General features: G+C 42.3%; 1 protein-coding gene across 3 annotated transcripts in view; it reads left to right on the forward strand.

Moving 5' to 3' along the window:
* The window catches only part of LOC133404688 (unconventional myosin-Ic-like), an 86,088-nt gene that overhangs the window by 44,830 nt on the left and 21,189 nt on the right, over nt 1-20,069 (forward strand). For all 3 annotated transcript variants that reach the window (XM_061680780.1, XM_061680782.1, XM_061680781.1), the window contains 6 exons: nt 7,782-7,937; nt 11,885-12,000; nt 17,652-17,850; nt 18,288-18,368; nt 18,636-18,815; nt 19,555-19,653. In XM_061680780.1, the coding sequence (XP_061536764.1) occupies nt 7,782-7,937; nt 11,885-12,000; nt 17,652-17,850; nt 18,288-18,368; nt 18,636-18,815; nt 19,555-19,653 (831 nt within the window). The remainder of the gene's footprint in view (nt 1-7,781; nt 7,938-11,884; nt 12,001-17,651; nt 17,851-18,287; nt 18,369-18,635; nt 18,816-19,554; nt 19,654-20,069) is intronic.

Here is a 20,069-nt window from a genome sequence, read left to right on the forward strand (position 1 = left end):
CCCCTCAATGTACACACAGCACCCCAGACAGAAACAAAAAGGAATTGTTGAAATTTTTGCAGATTTATTAAAAAAGTAAAACTAAAATATCACACAGCCATAAGTATTCGGACCCTTTGCTGTGACACTATATACTATATATACACTATATATTTAACTCCGGTGCTGTCCATTTCTTCCGATTCTTCACCTTAATTGGAGTCCAGCTGTGTTTGATTATACTGATTGGTCTTGATTAGGAAAGCTACACACCTGTCTATATAAGACCTTACAGCTCACAGTGCCTGTCAGAACAAATGAGAATCATGTGGTCAAAGGAACTGCGTGAAGAACTCAGAGACAGAATTGTGGCAAGGCACAGATCTGGTCAAGGTTACAAAAAATAATTCTGCTGCACTAAAGGTTCCTAAGAGCACAGTGGCCTCCATAATCCTTAAATGGAAGACGTTTGGGACGACCAGAACCGATCCTAGACCTGGCCGTCCGGCCCAACTGAGCAATCGGGGGAGAAGAGCCTTGGTGAGAGAGGTAAAAAAAAAAAAAAAAAAAAAAGAACCAAGATAACTGTGGCTGAGCTCCAGAGATGCAGTCAGGAGATGGGGGCAAATTCTAGAAAATCAACCGTCACTGCAGCCCTCCACCAGTAGGGGCTTTATGGCAGAGTGGCCCGACGGAAGCATCTCCTCAGTGCAAGACACATGAAAGCCCGCATGGAGTTTGCTAAAAAACACTGAAGGACTCCAACATGGTGAGAAATGAGATTCTCCGGTCTGATGAGATCAAGATAGAACATTTTGGCCTTAATTCTAAGTGGTATGTTTGGAGAAAACCAGGCACTGCTCATCACCTGTCCAATATAGTCTCAACAGTGAAGCATGGGGGTGGCAGCATCATGCTGTGGGGGGTGTTTTCCAGCTGCAGGGACTGGTTGCAAACGAAGAAAAGATGAATGGGGATATCCTGGACGAAAACGTTCTACAGAGTGCTCAGGACCTCAGACTGGGCCGAAGCTTCACCTTCCAACAAAACAACAACCCTAATCACACAGCTAAAATAACGAAGGAGTGGCTTCAGAACAACTCCGTGACTGTTCTTGAATGGCCCAGCCAGAGCCCTGACTTAAACCCAATTGAGCATCTCTGGAGAGACCTGGAAATGGCTGCTCACCAATGTTCACCATCCAACCTGACAGAACTGGAGAGGATCTGCGAGGAGGGATGGCAGATGATCTCCAAATCCAGGTGTGAAAAACTTGTTGCATCATTCCCAAAAAGACTCATGGCTGTATAAGGAAAAGGGTGCTTCTACTAAATACTGCGCAAAGTGTCTGAATACTTACAGCTTTGTGATATTTTAGTTTTTCTTTTTTACGAAGTCTGAAAAAGTTTCAACGATTCTGTTTTTTTCCTGTCAATATGGGGTGGTGTTTGTGGACATTAATACATTGAGGGAAAAAAAATAATTTAATGATTTTAGCAAATGGCTGCAATATCAAAAAGAGTGAAAATTTTAAGGGGGTCTGAATACTTTCCGTATCCACTGTGGATATCGTTACATCCCGAAATGATAATTGTAGTAATAATGAAAATATATATATTTGTTTCAGTATCAGAATCAGAATCATCTTTATTTGCCAAGTATGTCCAAAACACACAAGGAATTTGTCTCCGGTAGTTGGAGCCGCTCTCGTACAACAGACAGTCAATTTACAGAACACTGTGGAGACATAAAGACATTGACAAAAAACAATTGTGCAAAAAGATGCAGAGTCCTCTAGCACTTAGAGCAGTTCGAATGACTAATATTGCAATGACCATTGTGCAAAGGGCGCTGAGACTTCAAGGAGTGTATGCGGTTTAAAGTGACGAGTAGTGCGATCATCTGGGACAATGTCGGTTGTGCAAATGTTACAGATACTCCTCAATCAGTGTGCAAATGGAGCAGATGCTACTCTGGCATGAGTGGCCAGTATATGCAAATAGTGCAGCATGGCAAGACAACTACAGTGAGTGCACGAGTAATACACAATTGGCCCCACAGAAATGTGACAACGAACTCAAGTCAGAAAAAATAAATATACCTCTTAAAAAAAATGAAAATCAGTCATTGACATCCAAACATCCCTGCAGCGCCTGCTCTGTCTCTTTAGACCAAACTGTCGCAGTCTTTATGACTGTGTTGGAAATAAACCCAGTTTAGCATAGGGTGTTGCCATGGTTAATCTTGATTACAGTGTCAATCAGTGTAGACCTGGGGTTGTAAAAATGGGAGTGTGAAATTGGAGAGTGGGTACTTCATGGAACTTAGTGGCAAGTCTATGCTTTCCCTGTGCGAAGAAGTAGTTAAAATCATCTGCAGTTAGCTGCATGTGTTTTCAATATGTTTGTCAACATCAAACGCCAGTTTCTGACGGATAAGAACCAGGCTGTGTAGACCCGTCTTGTGATTCATCGACCACTTCCTTGTTTGGTTCATTGTGGTTCATTTGTGGTCCCGTTACAAAAATACAATGCATATGCATATATATATGATATGACTGCAGTTGTTTTTTTTTACGTCTAATTTCTCCTTGAGTTCCTTTTCCTTTCAGATAGTATAAAACACAGGGAAAAGATGAGGATGCCAGATGAGATATTAAAAAGGGTGAATGGAATGCCACAGTCATTTGGTTGGCATTATAGAAATTACACTTATTTAAATTTGATTGATTGGTTTAGAGTTTTGATGGTCAGGCTGATGCTGCATTTGATTCCTAGGTTTTCTTTTCCTCTTTTGGGGACTGTTGGATCAATATTGAAAATAAAACCTGAAAATATGAATTGGTTAGTTGGCAAAAGACTTTCAAAAACACTCCCATTTATCTCCAAAACTGCTCTTTAGAGACGTAATGATATGAACATTTTATTTCATAGTTCATATCACAATTACCAGGACTGAAATTAACACAGTTGTGGGTATAATCAAAATATTACTAAAATAAATGTAAAAAATTATATCACAGGTACACGCACCGAAAACATTGGAAGACATATAAAAACAGCAACCCAAACACCTTTTGATATTATAAATTGTAAATGACAGCAACCAAGTGAATTTTCATGGATGCCAGACCTCATTAAATTTACAAAAAACGACCAAGACAACAGTGACTTTCATTAAATGGTGATAGCACTTTATATTGGATAAGCAGGACGTTAATTAGGTTAACTGATTTGTGTAGGGACGGGGCCATGCTTGAGAGTTATACAAGGTGATCAACCATGCAATTCAATATACGTGTGTGAGCCATGAAAAGCACACACTCTACTTAAAAAAACAAAAAACAAAACAAAGGCTTCCCTCTAAGACACTAAGTGTTAGTCCATTAATAAGAAGGTAGGCTTCTACCTCTCTGGGTCTTCAAACCTGTCTCCAGCTATTTTGTTTGCTACACAGGATTTGGAAAGTATGACGACATGTAGAAACCAGGAAAGTACATACTTTTGTGTGTTCCTGAGATTTTGTGTTTGTGTATGTTGTGCAAATAGGGGGAGGTGTGGTGTGCTGCATTTTAGTCGGAACGCCAACTGAAAAGGGGCATTGGAAACTATGGAGTAATGGAGAAAGAGAGAGAGAGAGAAGGGGTGATATTGAAACAAGAGTGCATTTGAATGACAGAAAATGTAAAAGTAAGACAACAGAGGGGAGGCTTGAAATGACTTCTTTTTTTTTTTTTTTTTTTTTTTTAATAAAAAGTAAACCATAACCTTATTTTAACATAAGTATATTGTCGTTCTTGCTCCTTTCTTAACAATGTATGGCTCAAATAATCTATTAAAAGATGAATATACTTTTTTAGTCAGTTAAGATTAATTTTATGCCACAATGTGCAAAAATTAGCAGCTCTGTGGAAGGAAGGCGCAGGTGGATGTGTTGGTTGACATTGTGGATTACAGAACTGACTTTCAAATCACATACATCTGCTTCCGTGCACACCTCCTTCATTTTATTTGAAGACAAGCATACTGAAGATGCTGTAATGTGCTGGACAGATCGCTGCCAAACATATATTTGTGATTGATGAATGCAGCTCCAACTACCGGAGACAAATTCCTTGTGTGTTTTGGACATATTTGGCAAATAAAGATGATTCTGATTCTGATTCTAAATGTCATGCAGTGGTTTGATAACTGTCAATTTTGTGCAAACGAGAGTGGTAGACAAGTCAGTGTACGTTTTTGCTCAAGCTCCTTGCAGTTGGTCATACACGCCTAAAAAGTCAGAAAAAAAAACATTGCTGGAGTGCTCATTCATTTTAGTCCATATGAAAAGAACAAAAAGTAAATAGCTGATTTACCATGTTGCAGGGCTTCTTTAATAATACTGATGATCACAAGGACCAAGGATGGGCAACTTTGATCACACGTGACACAAATATTTTATCCATACCCCCTGAAGGGCCAGGCTATGACTACAGTGGGAGGCAAAAGTATGTGAACCCTTTTAAGAAACAATAAAAGAAGCAAATCAACAAAAGAATGACTTTAGAAGAAGAAAATACGTGTTCTGGAGTGGCCCAGTCAAAGTCCTGACCTCAGCCCAATTGAGATGCTGTGGTATGACCTTAAGAGAGCTATTCACACCAGATATCCGTGGAATCATGCTGAATTGCTACAGTTTTGTAAAGAGGAATGGTCCAAAATTCATCCTGACCGTTATGCCCGTCTGACCTGGAACTAAAGGAAATGTTTGGTTGAGGTTATTGCTGCCAAATGAGGGTCAAACCGTTATTAATGCCAAGTGGTCCTTTACTTTTTCCTCCCTTTCTTGTGACTGTTAACATGTTATGCTCTATAAAATTTGTAATTGTTTGTGTGGTCTTAGTTTAAGCAGACTGTTTGTTTACACTTGTGGTTTAGATTCAAATCAGACTACCGTTTATGACCAATTCATGCAGAAATGTAAGAAATTACAAAGGGCTCACATACCTTTTCCTTCCACTGTATGTATTCCTTAACACCCCTACTGCTGTCGGAGACTTAAAGATAATTCAGATTTTCTGGGGAAATTCCAGAATGTGCCTATGACTTTAAGAAAAAAAAAAAGATGCAGTATTTGAGAAATTATTGATAATTAATTGAAATGAGCCTGCAGTTGTTGATGGTATGTTGAGCACCATATGCACATTTTGTAGTCTTCACCATGACAGGAAGAAGAAAAAGTTGCTTCCAGCTGTAACAACAGTATTGTTGCTTGGAGAGGGTTATGGCTAACATGTTCTCCTGCACGCAGACTACATATGGGTACCGTACAATTATTGGGACATGCATCAGTTAATCACTCAAACAGGCTGGCTCAGGCAGTTAGTTCCTGACACAAGTTAATGCACATTAGAAAATCTTATGCTTCCAAGAACAAGAAGACACAGAACTCCGAAATGTGCTATTCTGCTTATGACGACACTGAAAGAAATAATATTTATCGCAGCCTCCCAGTTTCTTTATACCTGGCAACTACTGTGCCCTAAAGCATATTTCAATTGATAAACTGGTAAATTGATTGTTAAATTTGGCCAAATACCCAACATTCCATCCGTTTTCTACTGCTAATCATGTTCAGAGTGACGTGGAAGCTGAAGCCTTTCCCAGATGACTGGGCGAAAGATTGGTTCCAAGTCAATCATATTGCTTATCCCATTACTTTTGTCCACACTGTATGCCATATTGTTACTGCAAACACATGCCCACGCGCGTGCATGCACGCGCACACACAGCTGCAGAAACTTTGCACTCCAGAGAGATGTGTTGTGTTAAACAACAATAGGGCGGCTGAGCTCACGGGATCCCAGGGAGAGACAAACAAGCAGTTATTGCACATATGAACGAAGCCTGTACCATTACTTAAATTCATGCAACACTGATTCTTTGATTAGAAGTACTTTAAATTGCCATGACACTGTAACTGTACAATCAGTATTTTATCTTGGCTATAAAAACAATATTAAATACACTCCTTATGCTGTCGTATTGTAGGATCTTATCAAATGTAAACATGAAATACTTTGAGGCCAAACCAAATACAGTAAGTCTGGACAGAAATGTCATGAAATGAGTCAGCTCAAACAGGTAGTGTAAGTGCAAGTGTGCTTTATTGAAGCTCATAAACATAACAGGCCAGGCTAGCTGGTCATTTTATGTTGTCCCACAGACATTAAGTTAGACCACCCCATCCCATGGCTCCCACCATGATGTAAAGCACCATGGGGCACCGTCGGTCTACTTTGAAACACAGGATCAACTATAATCATGCAGACTTGTGTGAAATCGAGTCAAGATGTTGCGCATCTGTAAAAGGGCGACAATGTGATTTAATGGCTTCTGAAGATACATTTCTGTGAAATTTCAGTCTGCCAAATGCAATTCAGAAGAGGAAAGTGCTTGTTGAACTTCAGTGTTCCATCCATCCATTTTCTGAGCCGCTTCTCCTCACTAGGGTCGTGGGCGTGCTGGAACCTATCCCAGCTGTCTTCGGGCAGGAGGCGGGGTACACCCTGAACTGGTTGCCAGCCAATCGCAGGGCACATACAAACAAACAACCATTCGCACTCACATTCACACCTACGGGCAATTTAGAGTTGTCAATTAACCTACCATGCATGGTTTTGGGATGCGGGAGGAAACCGGTGTGCCCGGAGAAAACCCACGCAGGCACGGGTAGAACATGCAAACTCCACACGCGGCCGGGGATTGAACCCTGGTCCTCAGAACTGTGAGGTTAATTTTACTCTCTACTTCACCCTTCTTTCCTTATTAGTCTTGTTATTCGAAAACCTGCAGTTCTAATTAATAAGTTCTCTCCTCCCTCAAGCTTTCTCTTCCTCTTTATCTTGTCAGTGTGCTCTCCTTAGGGAACGACTACTATACCACTTAGCACACCACCACCTGCTGTACGTTATGTATGTGGTAATGTGTGCCGCTGACAAGTCCTGTTCACTTTGTTCCTGCTGGCTACATGCTAAACATAGATGTGGACAGCTTTTGTAAACGTATGGGCAAAACCCAAGTTTCCATTTTAAAATATGGCCTCTTGGATAGACGTGTTGATGACCTCAAACATGTGAGTGTTTCATTCTAACTTCATTTTTGCACCTTGATTTGTTCAGTTTTTTTTTCTTCTTTTTTTAATATATAACATTTTGAGATTATTGCAACTGGGTTGGCAACAACTCCTATTACTTTACAGTCTAGTCTCACCAAACGTCAGAATTACAAACTGAAGAACTGAAATTAAGTGAGTGTGACAAGCAATGTCACACTCACTTAAGCAATGGTGCTTACCATAGATTCAACTTTTTACGTATTGAAATTTAATTCAGCGACAACTGAAACACAGACACGCTTTTTGACATTTGGACGATTGTAATATTTTTTCTATCAGGTTTCCTCTCTGCTGGAGCAATTGTACAAACCTTTGCATCTGTATGAATCTTTTGTTAGTTGCACATTAATGCATTGGTGCTACTTCCTGTGATTGCATTGTCATTAGTGTTTTAGGCTATTTGGGACTGATTTATGATTTTAAATGTGTTTAAAAGTCTTCATTATTTTTCATAATTTGAGGAGAAGCGGCTCAAAATGGATTGATGGATAGGTTGTATATGCGTGACATTCAGTATGTCTGTTTTCATCTCTCTTCTCATGGAACAGACATAGTATAACTGATGATGTGCTACAGTACATAGCTTTGGTTATTGAATTTAGTCCGTCACCCTGCCTAATTATTCTCCGTCCTCCTCTATCTAGGTGGTGGGTACCAACGGGGTGCGGGCTATGATGGAGTCGGCCCTGACAGCAAGAGACAGAGTGGGTGTGCAGGACTTTGTCCTGCTGGAGAACTACACGAGCGAGGCTGCTTTCATAGAGAACCTTCGCAAACGCTTCAAAGAGAACCTCATCTACGTAAGTGGAAACCAAAAAAGGGGATTAAGTTGAATGACAAACTCAAACTGGAGAAACTGGGTAAAGATAACCAAATCTCGTTGTTTTCAGTAACTTCTCTTTGTGATTATTGGGTGGGAAAAAAATGTCAAAATAAGTTCAAAGAGCATGACTTTATGCCTCAACAACACTGACTTACTGACTAAAAGAACTCCCCTTATTTTGCAAGGGCTTGAATCTCCCAAGTTTACACTGTTAACTAAAGCAGGTGGTCCCCAGTTTACGGCACCTTTCCATTTCTATTGTGGCAACATAACCTGAATTTGAAAGTGTCACTAAAATCACAAATCAGTAACCTATGCTAACACTTTATTGAAGGCATAATTACAGTAAATATTTGTATGAAAAACACTTTTAGGTCATGAGTATAAAAGAAACCCATAAGTATGGCGGTAACTGACCGTGCCTTCTTGTGCCGCACGACGATTTATTCTTACGCAGCTTCGCAAAGTAGTTCATTGTACACCATTCATCGCCTCAAAATGATGAATGTTGAGACTTTCCTGTGTACACAAATTATCAGCAATTGTGTGTTATTCTTGTTCTTACTGATTATTACATTTTACCACACTTAAAAAACCCTATAAAGTGAACGCAGAGATTTATTTCTAAATACATTATAGATGTTTGAGGATAATTGCTGAAGATGTGCAAAGACTGACAACTGTCAGTTTTGGAGTTTTTAAACTGTTTTTCACCATTTGCGTTTTTCAGATTTTTTTTGGGGGGGGGGGGACATGGCTAAAATGCCCATGGAGTGACACAATTGGACATCCAACATAAGTCGCCACTCCCCCACTCTATGACAACTGAGCGCCTTTGCTTCATCCGTGGCTATCTGGCACAGTTGCAAGTTACTGTAATTTGTCGCGTATAATGCTCCCCCTCCCCCCCCAAAAAAAATTGTCAAAATTCAATCGTGCGCATGACACATAGGTATAGGGGAAAATAAAAAAAAACTTTCACATTTTATAAATATATGACACCATCGAGAGGTTATGAAAAAGCTGTACACTTTCATTCTAATGTGCCACCGAAACCGAGAGGATATGAAAAAGGTGGAGGCTACACTTTAATTCCAATATGTGGAGCCTACACTTTCATTCCAATATGACAGGGGTGGGTAGAGTAGCCAAATATTGTATTCAAGTGAGAGTACTGTTACTTTAGAATAATATGACTCAAGTAAAAGTAAAACGTAGTCATCCAAATATTTACTTGAGTAAGAATGAGAAAGGAGCAGGCAGCGGCTGAGAGGTTGTGATCAGAATCAGAATCAGAATCATCTTTATTTGCCAAGTATGTCCAAAACACACAAGGAATTTGTCTCCGGTAGTTGGAGCCGCTCTAGTACAACAAACAGTCAATTTACAGAACACTTTGGGGACATAAAGACATTGACAAAAAACAATTGTGCAAAAAGATGCAGAGTCCTCTAGCACTTAGAGCAGTTCGAACGACTAATATTGCAATAGTCCGGTGCAATGACCATTGTGCAAAGGGCGCTGAGACTTCAAGGAGTGTATGCGGTTTAAAGTGACTAGTAGGAACAATTCATTGAAACAAAGGGCAATGTAGATGCTCCTTGAGGTGCGCTGGCGGGTTGTTGAGGCAGAGAATGCGTGGCAGGCGATGACGAGGACAGGCGGCTGGCTTGGAGGCGTGGGTGCAAGAATTCACTTGGCGAGGAACACGGAGGAAACACTGAGGACAAGGAGAGACACGGAGGTCAGAAAGGAGACGAGGAATACGTAGCTTACTAGGAGAGTGGGGAGCCGTTGTACAACTTGAAGAAGCTGCAATATTCTGGTGAGGATTTCCAGGATCAGACAGGCTTAAATGCAGCTGGTAACGAGGGCTGATTGGTGACAGGTGCGCGGCCGAGGAAGGTGCTGGAAAGAGAGAGGGGGAGCTGGTGGATGTAAGGCTGGTGAGGGGACGTGCGACCTTGCTGTAGTTCCGTATGAAGCGGCTGTAGAAGTTGGCGAATCAGAGGAAACGTAGTTCTTTCCGGATGGTGGGAGTGGGCCTGTCAATGATTGCTTGGATCTTGGCGGGGTCTGGTTGCAACTGTCCTTTGACAATGATGTAGCCTAAAAAATGTACGGAGGAGAGGTGGAATTTGCATTTTTCGGGTTTGACATACAGGCAGTTTTCAAGGAGGCGCTGGAGGACTTGGCGTACATGACTGTGGTGTTCTTCGGTGGAGCGAGAGTAAATGAGGATGTCGTCCAAGTACACAAAAGCAAGCCGGTTTAACATGTCACAGAGAACGTCATTGGTAAATGATTGGAAGACTGCGGGGGCCTTGGTTGATCTGAATGGCATGACCAAGTATTAAAAGTGCCCGAGAGGGGTATTGAAAATAGTTTTCCATTCATCCCCCTCTTTGCTACTGATGAGCTGGTAGGCATTTTGTAGGTCCAATTTGATGAATATCTGAGCGTCACAGAGGGGTCGATGAGGGGTAGTGGTGATTTATTTTTAACAGTGATGTCATTGAGTCCACGGTAGTCTATACAGAGGTGGAGAGCGGTATCTTTTTTCTCAACAAAGAAGAAGCCCCTCCTGGAGATGAGGAAGGTTTAATGAGTCCGGAAGCCAGAGAGTCATGGATATAGTCCTCCATTGCTTTTTTCTCAGGGCGGGAAAGGTTGAAGAGGCAGATGGAGGGAAGAGGGACCCACAGTAGAAGATTAATTGTGCAGTCGTAAGGGTGGTGGTGGGGTAGAGAAATGGCCAGGTCTTTGTTGAACACCGGAGAGAGATCATGATATTCTTTGGGGACTCGGAAAAGTTCAACTGGTGTGGCAGATGGTGGTGGGTTTTCAGAGGGCAGTATAACAGAGAGCAGGCAGTGTGAATGGCAGTGAGGCCTCCATCAAGTGATGGATAAGCGCGTCCAGTCTATGGCAAGGTTATGTTGTTTAAGCCAGGGAATTCCGAGGACTAAAGGGGAAGGGGAATGGATAACGAAAAGAGAAATGTTCTCGCGGTGGTTTACGGAAATTAGCAAGGTGAATGGCACTGTTTGGTGGGTGACAGGGGATATGACTCGGCCATCCAGGGCTGTGATTTTTTTTGGGAGACTGAAGTGGTGGGAGAGGAAATTGGAGCTGTTGTGCTCGTCCTTCGTGAATAAAATTATCGTCTGCACCGAAATCTGTTAGGGCAACTATGGGTGTGTTGTGAGTGGAAGCTAGAATGGAAGCAGGGGCGGTTATACGGGCAGCAGAGCTAGAGGAAATGATGGTTTGGCTCATCATGGCGCTCTTGGATCGTGGTGAGCCTGATCTTCTGGCTGCAGGGGGCATGTGACAATGAAATGACCATATTAATTAACCGCAATAAATGCACAGCCACTGGATGACGTGACGCTGACGTTCCTGGGGATCTAGTGGTGTTACCAATTTGCATGGGCTCATTAGGTGCAGTAGGGGGTGCTGAAGGAGCAATAGATGGTGCAGAAGGCGGGTGAGATGCTGACGGTGCGGTGCTCACGGTGGGAGTGACCTTGCGCGCTCGAACATACATTATGTTTCCATACATAAATATAACCACATTCCAATACAGTGCTGTAACAGGAGCAACAGAGTGCCAGAGCCCAATTGTATAAAGTAATAAAACAAGACTCAAAAACATGAACAGCTTGTTCATAAGTAAGAAAAAAATGATTTCAAGAAAAAAAAGGAAGTGATACACTTTAAAGCAAAAGGCAGATTATGTGGCTGTTTTTCATCTAAAAGTACTTTGTAAAGCTACTATCATCAACCTCCTCTGTAATGCCGTACCATCTTAAGTCATCGCACCATCGAAATCAATTATGGTTGATGTCTATTTAAACTGAAATTTACATTCAAACTGTATTTCTTTAACTATATGTGAAATGTGACTGTATCTTGTTTCAGACTTACATTGGCTCCGTGCTGGTGTCCGTTAACCCATATAAAGACTTGGAGATCTATACCAAGAACCATATGCAGCGATACCGTGGGGTCAACTTCTATGAGGTCTCACCACACATGTAAGAAAGCTTTTTTTATCGATTTTATTTATTTATTTTGTATTTAAAATTGTTTTACTGGTACAGTAATCCTTATTAGAATCCATTCAAAAACACAGGATGTCTTCAGTTTACGTCTGTCTCGACATATGGCATTTCGAGGTTACGAATGAGGCACGGCGTAAGAATGTCGTCATGTGACACAAGGTGGCACCCGCAGCCTTACTTACTATTTTTTTTATTTGATTGTTTTATAGTTATGGCCTAGAAGTATTTTTCATAAAAGTATTTATGAAAATTATGACTTTTCTACTGCATTAGCATAGACTGGTGATAGGCTACTTTGTGTTCCAAGCCACTGTACATACAAATTTTTATGTCGCTGCCATCGGACTGGAACTTCGTCGTAAACTAAGGACTCTCCGTAAATGTGAAAATTCTGTATTTACTGATTAAGGAAAGGGTTATCTTATTGCACAAACATTAACCATAGTTTTGCACATTGGTTTAATTTAATATTTTTAATTGATTATCTTTGTTAAAATGCCTCAAGGGGAACTCACACTCTATTGTATATTTGTGTTGCGCACAACACAGAGAGCCAGATTACTCACATGCAGGCATGTAAGTAGGGATGTAAAAGTGAAAGGCACCACAAACAGTTGTAGCGTGAATCAGTTATTAAAAAAAATTTAGTTAATTTGTTGAAAGATCACGAAAGGGACCACCATCCGTACCTCCCCACAACCATTAGTCAGATAAATTGAAACTAAGTGTTGGCATTACCGACTGTACGATCTTTATCGTTAAAAGGGGCACCACATTCCTTTGTTTGTTATGAACAGGTCGTAGCAATGACAAAACTTCGATAAATCAGATATTTCTGAAGGGTTGCTAGACTAATGTAATCTAGGTAGTTCTCCGACAGTAGCGGTTGTAATCTTTGATTCAAGAAACACAAAGCGCACAGTCCACATACTTTTGTCAGGTTTAGGATAAACAGTACAGACAATGGATGGATAATTTCTAATTCTCCAAGTACAGAGTAAAATGCAAACATAGAAAAGGGAGGAAAATCCATATTCTACTGAGATTTTCCCACTTGAAATCTTAAACCCAATATGTGATACACCAATTTGTACTTAATTTGATAAATGGCAAAGTTTGACTCACGGTTTAAAGCGGCAGCCAAGGATGCTGCACGCCACAAGGAGGAGGTTTGCCCTGAGCGTCTTGACTGACTTGAAGGAAGAAGAAAGTTCAGATTTGGCAAAAATAGATTTTCTGGGACCAATTGTGCCGAGGTCTGGCTGGCTAGGTGGGTCGCACCGCCGTGGCTCTGTTTGGGAGTAAGCGGCTGCTTTGCTGGAAAATCTCGCCACGTGCGTAGCCAGTGTTTTTTCTCTCCTCCGCCAAAACTGGGGTTCCAAAATAATTTGGGGTAACTAAACTTTCTCTCGTATCTCGCGCTTGGCTCATAGTCTTGAGATACGGAAAATAACTTTCCTTAATTGTCGTTCATTTGAATCTAAACATGACTGATTGTGTGATCGCCGCCCTAATACTATTCTTTCGTATATTTGTTCATAAAAGAGGGAAGGCATGCTAGGGAACAAGTAGCACAGCTTAACAGAAATCAGTAATAAAATCACATTTCTTCATCTGCAATATAGGAAAACACAACAAAACAAGAGCTTAAGCTTTGCATCAACAATTTTTCAGTCCCAACACTTTGTCACTACAGGGGTTCTTTTGTTGTTGAAAACGGAACCTTCAAAAGAGACGCATTCTCTCCACCAGTTTGTGGCTTTGCAGATCCGACTTATCAAGCTATTGCTAATTAAGTTAGTCCAGACCTTCTGTCTTTTGGTCATTGTACCCAGTGGGGGTCTTTCGTGACTGTATTACTGAGGGCTGGTTTGGACAGCCCTTTGTCCTTTAATTTGGAGTTCTGTGTTTTTGGAGTCTGTGATATTCACTACACGGTGGTGCACCTTTTGAGCTAGCGGTGCTTTTTATTTGTCTGCAGCGGGACTCAAACAATTCCAAAGCCCAAGTCTTTACACATGAGCTACTGCTGCCCGTTTTAACTTTGATTGAATCGTTCACACTAGACCAGACACTAGACAGTGTTTAATATGTCCTTGTGTTTCCACTACTTTCTGAAATAAGTCTGTTAAAGTATTATGAAGATTTTTCCTCCACATTGACATAACATTTGAACCTGCCTTCTAAATGTTGTTAGTCTGTGGTCAGACTGTGAATATTGAAACACCATTAGCTCACTTTGTAGCACTCTCAATTTCTGCTAAGAGTTTCAACGATGCCATGCCACAAGGCGATGTGTTTATTAGAAAGTTTGCCACAGGAATTCTAAGGAAACTTGCAGTAAATTCTCCTGAGACCATTAGGTCATCTTCTAAATAAACATTTTCTTAATGGAAACTGAGGTGACATCAACCAAATATTCTCCCACTAGCTCGCTCTTTCTGATGTGGTGGTTTTTACTTCAACACTTAAGTGCAAATGTTTGCTCCCCTTGAGTGGAAAAGGGGAAAAAATGGCAAGTCGAGATGGAGTGCCAGAGAGACAGGGTCAGGGAGGTGTGGAAAGAAATGTAAGCAAATTATGACATTACTGGAGGTTCCCCCCTTGAGAGAGAATTCCTCTGAACTGAACCTGACCCTCAGTACACCGCCTTTCACAATATTGTACATACAATCTGAAGCGGCCTTGGCCAAGCTGGTTTGTATCATCTCTCAATTAGTCAGGTGTCAGCTACAGTATGTGCACAAACAGGCTGAAACAACATTTCAGAACAGAGGAGCAAGACATTGCTAAATGATACCGTAACCACTGTTACTCTATTCTGGACTGTATGGTCATTCCTTCCTGCCACTGCTTTTCCAAGTTCACACGAACACACACTTTCATCCATCCATCCATTTTCTACCGCTTATCCGAGGTCGGATACGGGGGCAGTAGCTTTAGCAGGGACGCCCAGACTTCCCTCTCCCCAGCCTCTTCATCCAGCTCTTAGAGCTGGTCCACTGTTCCACGGCCAGGACGAAAACCACACTGCTCCTCCTGAATCTGAGATTCAACTTCCCGACGGACCCTCCTCTCCAGCACCCCTGAATAGACCTTACCAGGGAGGCTGAGGAGTGTGATCCCCCTGTAGTTGGAACACACCCTCCGGTCCCCCTTCTTAAGAAGGGGGAGCACCACCCCAGTCTGCCAATCCAGAAGCACTGTCCCCAATGTCCACGCAATGTTGCAGAGGCGTGTCAACCAGAACAGCCCCACAACATCCAGAGCCTTTAGGAACTCCGGGCGAATCTCATCCATCCCCCGGGGCCTTGCAAACGAGGAGCTTTTTAACCACTTTGGTGACCTCAGCCCCAGAGATAGGAGAGCCTGCCTCAGAGAACCCAGACTCTGCTCCCTCATGGGAAGGCGTGTTGGTGGAATTGAGGTCTTCGAAGTATTCTTTCCACTGGCTCACAGCGTCCCGAGTCGAGGTCTGCAGCGCCCCATCCCCACTATACACAGTGTTGATGGTGCACTGCTTCCCCCTCTTGGGAGGCCGGATGGTGGAGCCAGAATTTCCTCGAAGCCGTCCAGAAGTCTTTCTCCATGGCCTCACTGAACTCCTCCCATACCAGAGTTTTTGCTTCAGCGACCACCAAAGCTGCATTCCGCTTGGCCAGTCGGTACCCATCAGCTGTCTCAGGAGTTCCAAAGGCCAAAAAGGTCAGATAGGACTCCTTCTTCAGCTTGACGCCATCCTTCACCGTTGGTGTCGACCAACGGATTCGGGGATTGCCGCCACGACAGGCACCGACCACCTTACAGCCATAGCTACGGTCGACCGCCTCAGCAATGGAGGCGCGGAACATGAGCAAAGTTGTGTCGGAGGTGGGAGTTGAAACTCCTTCTGATAGGGGATTCTGCCAGACCTTCCCAGCAGACCAGCACAATACGTTTGGGCCTGCCACGTTGGAACGGCATCTTCCCCCACCAGCCAACTCACCACCATGTGGTGATCAGTTGACAGCTCCTCCCCTCTCTTCACCCGAATGTCCAAGACATGCGGCCGCAAGTCTGATGACACGACCACAAAGTCGATCATCGAACTGTGACCTAGGGTGTCCTGTTGCCAAGTGCATCTGTGGACACCCTTATGCTTGAACATGGTGTTTGTTATGGACAATCCGTGATGAGCACAGAAGTCCAATAACAGAATACCGATCGGATTCTGATCGGGGGGGCTGTTCCTCCCAATCACACCCTTCCAGGTCTCACTGTCATTTCCCACGTGAGCATTGAAGTCACCCAGCAGAACGATGGAGTCCAAAAAAGGGTGGGTACTCTGAACTGCTGTTTGGTGCATAGGCACAAACAACAGTCGGGACCCGTCGCCCCACCCGAAGGCGGAGGGAGGCTACCCTCTCGTCCACCGCGGTGAACCCCATGTACAGTCGGCGAGCCGGGGGGCAATAAGTATACCCACACCTGCTCAGCGCCTCTCACCGTGGGCAACTCCAGAGTGGAAGAGAGTCCAACCCCTCTCAAGAGGACTGGTACCAGAGCCCAAGCTGTGTGTGGAGGAGAGTCCGACTATATCTAGTCGGAACTTCTCGATCTCACACACCAGCTCGGGCTCCTTCCCTGCCAGAGAGGTGACATTACACGTGCCTAGACCCAGTTTCTGTAGCCGGGGATCGGATCGCCAAGGTCCCTGCCTTCGGCCACCGCCCAGGTTGCACTGCACCCGACCCCTATGGCCCCTCCCACAGGTGGTGAGCCCATGGGAAGGGGGACCCACGTTACCCTTTCGGGCTGTGCCCAGCCGGGCCCCATGGGTGCAGGCCCGCCCACCAGACGCTCGTCTTCGAGACCCGCCTCCAGGCCTGGCTCCAGAGGGGGGCCCCGGTGACCCGCGTCCGAGCAAGGGAAACCTAGATCCATTTATAGTTTTCATCATATACTATATTCATTTGTGGTAACAAAATATTTTCGGCACATTTTAATTAAATATTTTTTTAAACAATTTAATAAGTAACAGATAAAAGCAGACTTAAAGACAGTTGAGCCAATCGTACAACACAACGAAAAAAGTACAGCATACTGGGTCTTGTAGAGAAATGTGAGCTTTTCAACATGAACACAGTCAAGAGAGACTTAAACAAATACAAACACAGCTGAAGCAATGCTGAGATCCTGATGTGATGTTAGCTTGTGTGCTAACTATGCCTTGGTAACCTATATTAACTGTGTTTGTGTGTAGGTTTCTGTCAAGGTTTGAAAGAATCTCTCGAATATTCTGAACATTTATTCAAAGGTCAGCGACAGCTGGTTGAAGCAGTGTATCCCATTTTGCAACATTTTCTTTGAGGCACGATTTAGCAACAATCAAAATTCAAATAAAATAAATTATCTGTAAAATGATCAATAATAAATTCATGTAGTAATCTTTCTATATACACAACAATGTCTGGACAATTTGTATAAACTACTAAGGAAAAATTGCCAAAAATAATAATTATTACACCATTTGAGTTTTTATTGGGTCTCCTCTTCAATACAAACTTTTACAGAAACTCGGGTTTTTTATATTTATTTATTTTAAAAATCTTGACACAGTTCTCATTTCTCCCTCTACTTGCCAGCTACGCAGTAGCCGATAACTCGTACCGTTCTATGAGGACAGAGAGGAAAGACCAGTGCATCCTAATCTCTGGCGAGAGTGGAGCCGGGAAGACTGAAGCATCAAAGAAGATCCTGCAGTACTACGCTGTGACCTGTCCAGCCAGTGAGCAGGTGCAGACCATCAAAGACCGCCTTCTGCAGTCCAACCCTGTGCTCGAGGTGAGACGCCAAGATTTGTTTTTGGATCACACTGATGGTGAGGTTTATAAACCATTTCACTTGTATAGGACTATTTCTTATTCTGTTGGCTTCCAATCAGACTGATATTAATGTATGTCTTCAAAAAGAGACTTTAAAATGAGCATTAAGGTGTTGTTGAGAATGTTTTGATTTTTTAAAAATCTGTGTGTGATGTGTTTGCAAGATAATTGTAGCTCTTTATTGATGTTAGAATGTCATGTCCAGGTGCTCTCCAGGTGTGTGTGGTTACTATATTTTGTCATTTGTGGACTTTGAACTTGTCGTTTGAATTTTTTTTATTTTCTTTGTGGTACTTTCCCCTATTATGCTGTGTGTTCCCTACCTCTAAATCCATCAATCCTCTTTTCTGACCCAAACCTCCCTTATCCTTTACCATTTCTTTGTCCGTCCCTCAGGCCTTTGGCAATGCCAAGACATTGCGTAACGACAATTCCAGTCGCTTTGGCAAGTACATGGATATCCAATTCGACTTCAAGGTGAGCAAGATGGCCTGATTTACAGTGGCAGTTATGTGAAATTCATTCAGCTGCTGATTGTAAGCATCAACATTCAGGCAGCTGAGTCTCCACGTTTTATAATGTAATCACTTTACTCCTCCACTCCTGTATCTGTGTTCATGGTCCTACAATATTTACCCTGACCTGCATGTTACAATCACACTTTAGTACCCCAGCTTTACTCTCTCCTCCCATACTCCCTCACTTTGCTCTCCCATGTGTCCCTGGCCTTTGTCCCGTCGGCAGGGTGCCCCGGTGGGAGGTCACATCATTAATTACCTGCTGGAGAAGTCGCGTGTGGTTCACCAGAACCACGGTGAAAGGAACTTTCACATCTTCTATCAGCTGATTGAGGGAGGTGAGGAAGACCTGCTGAGACGCCTGGGTTTAGAGAGGAACCCTCAGCAGTATCAATATTTAGTCAAAGTAAGGATGCTACACTTTTTGTGAAACTTCTTGAATGTGAAAGTCTACACTTTCGTCACATCTTGATTGTGTTATTTCAAATCCTTTGTAACTAAAGGCAAAATCATGAAAATGCACTCCATGTACTTCTGTACCTAACAGCAATGTCACAAAGATGGCACATCAGTTGTACAGAAATTCCATAAAGTTGATTTGCACTGCAGTTTATTGCCGCTCTTATGAAGTTGTTGTTGTGCTAATTTTTTGCAGTTTTCCCCCCCCTCTGTGTTAATGAGAGATACCTTTTCAAAAAATTCTAAATATATTAGCTTTAGCTCTAAATAGCAGCTGGTAGGTAATTGTATGTAGGATGGTGTGCAAGTATGTTTGTGAGAGAGGGAATCCCATTTGGAGTTTAGCTTAGTGGGCTTTCTGTCACCCTCTTTCCTTTGTGGGCAAATGCCCACTTCAGGCCCTTACCTATACACACACACAGTAAGTGAAAAACACCTTAGATGTGTTTTTGTGCGCATTAGTGTTGACATGTTCACACATTTTCAACTGATTTGTGGATGTATGTGGACACTTTTGAATTTACAAAGTTTAATAAAAAGGGCAAAAAAAAACCCAATTGTAATTAGACAGTAATGTTTTTTATTTATTTGTTAAATTTATTTATTTATTTATTTATTTATTTATTTATTTATTTATTTATTTATTTATTTTTTTTACAAGTGCTGTGTGTGTGCCTGATCATTAGGGTAACTGTCCCAAAGTGAGCTCCATAAATGACCGCAGTGATTGGAAGGTGGTGAGGAAGGCCTTGACTGTGATTGGCTTTAACAAGGATGAGGTTGAGGTAAGGACATTACATACCATGTGTAAATAATGACTGACGTATTTGATCATTGTTTTATCACCACTGGGAGGTGCAAGGCCTACAAAGTTTTAACAACTGAACAAAGGTATGGCTGTAATTAATGCACCGACTATAATTTAAGGGGATGTTACAGCCAGTAAAATATACTGTAATCATTCAGGGCTTTGTGTGTCTCTCTCCAACTCTTGTGAGGTGTGTTCATGCCATGTAGAGTAGCTTTTGTCGTGTAAGGCACAAGAGACTGCTCCTGTTACTAAATATCCTCTCGAAGATATCTCAGTCAGCCACAAAAATTGCATGTGGCTGTTTGTTTATTGATTTATTGATTTATTTATTTATTTTTTTTAGACGTGAGAACTTGCGCTCAGTGAGATAGTTCTGGCATGTTCGTGGGT

The sequence above is a fragment of the Phycodurus eques genome, chromosome 7, assembly GCF_024500275.1.
Source record: "Phycodurus eques isolate BA_2022a chromosome 7, UOR_Pequ_1.1, whole genome shotgun sequence".
NCBI lineage: Eukaryota > Metazoa > Chordata > Actinopteri > Syngnathiformes > Syngnathidae > Phycodurus > Phycodurus eques.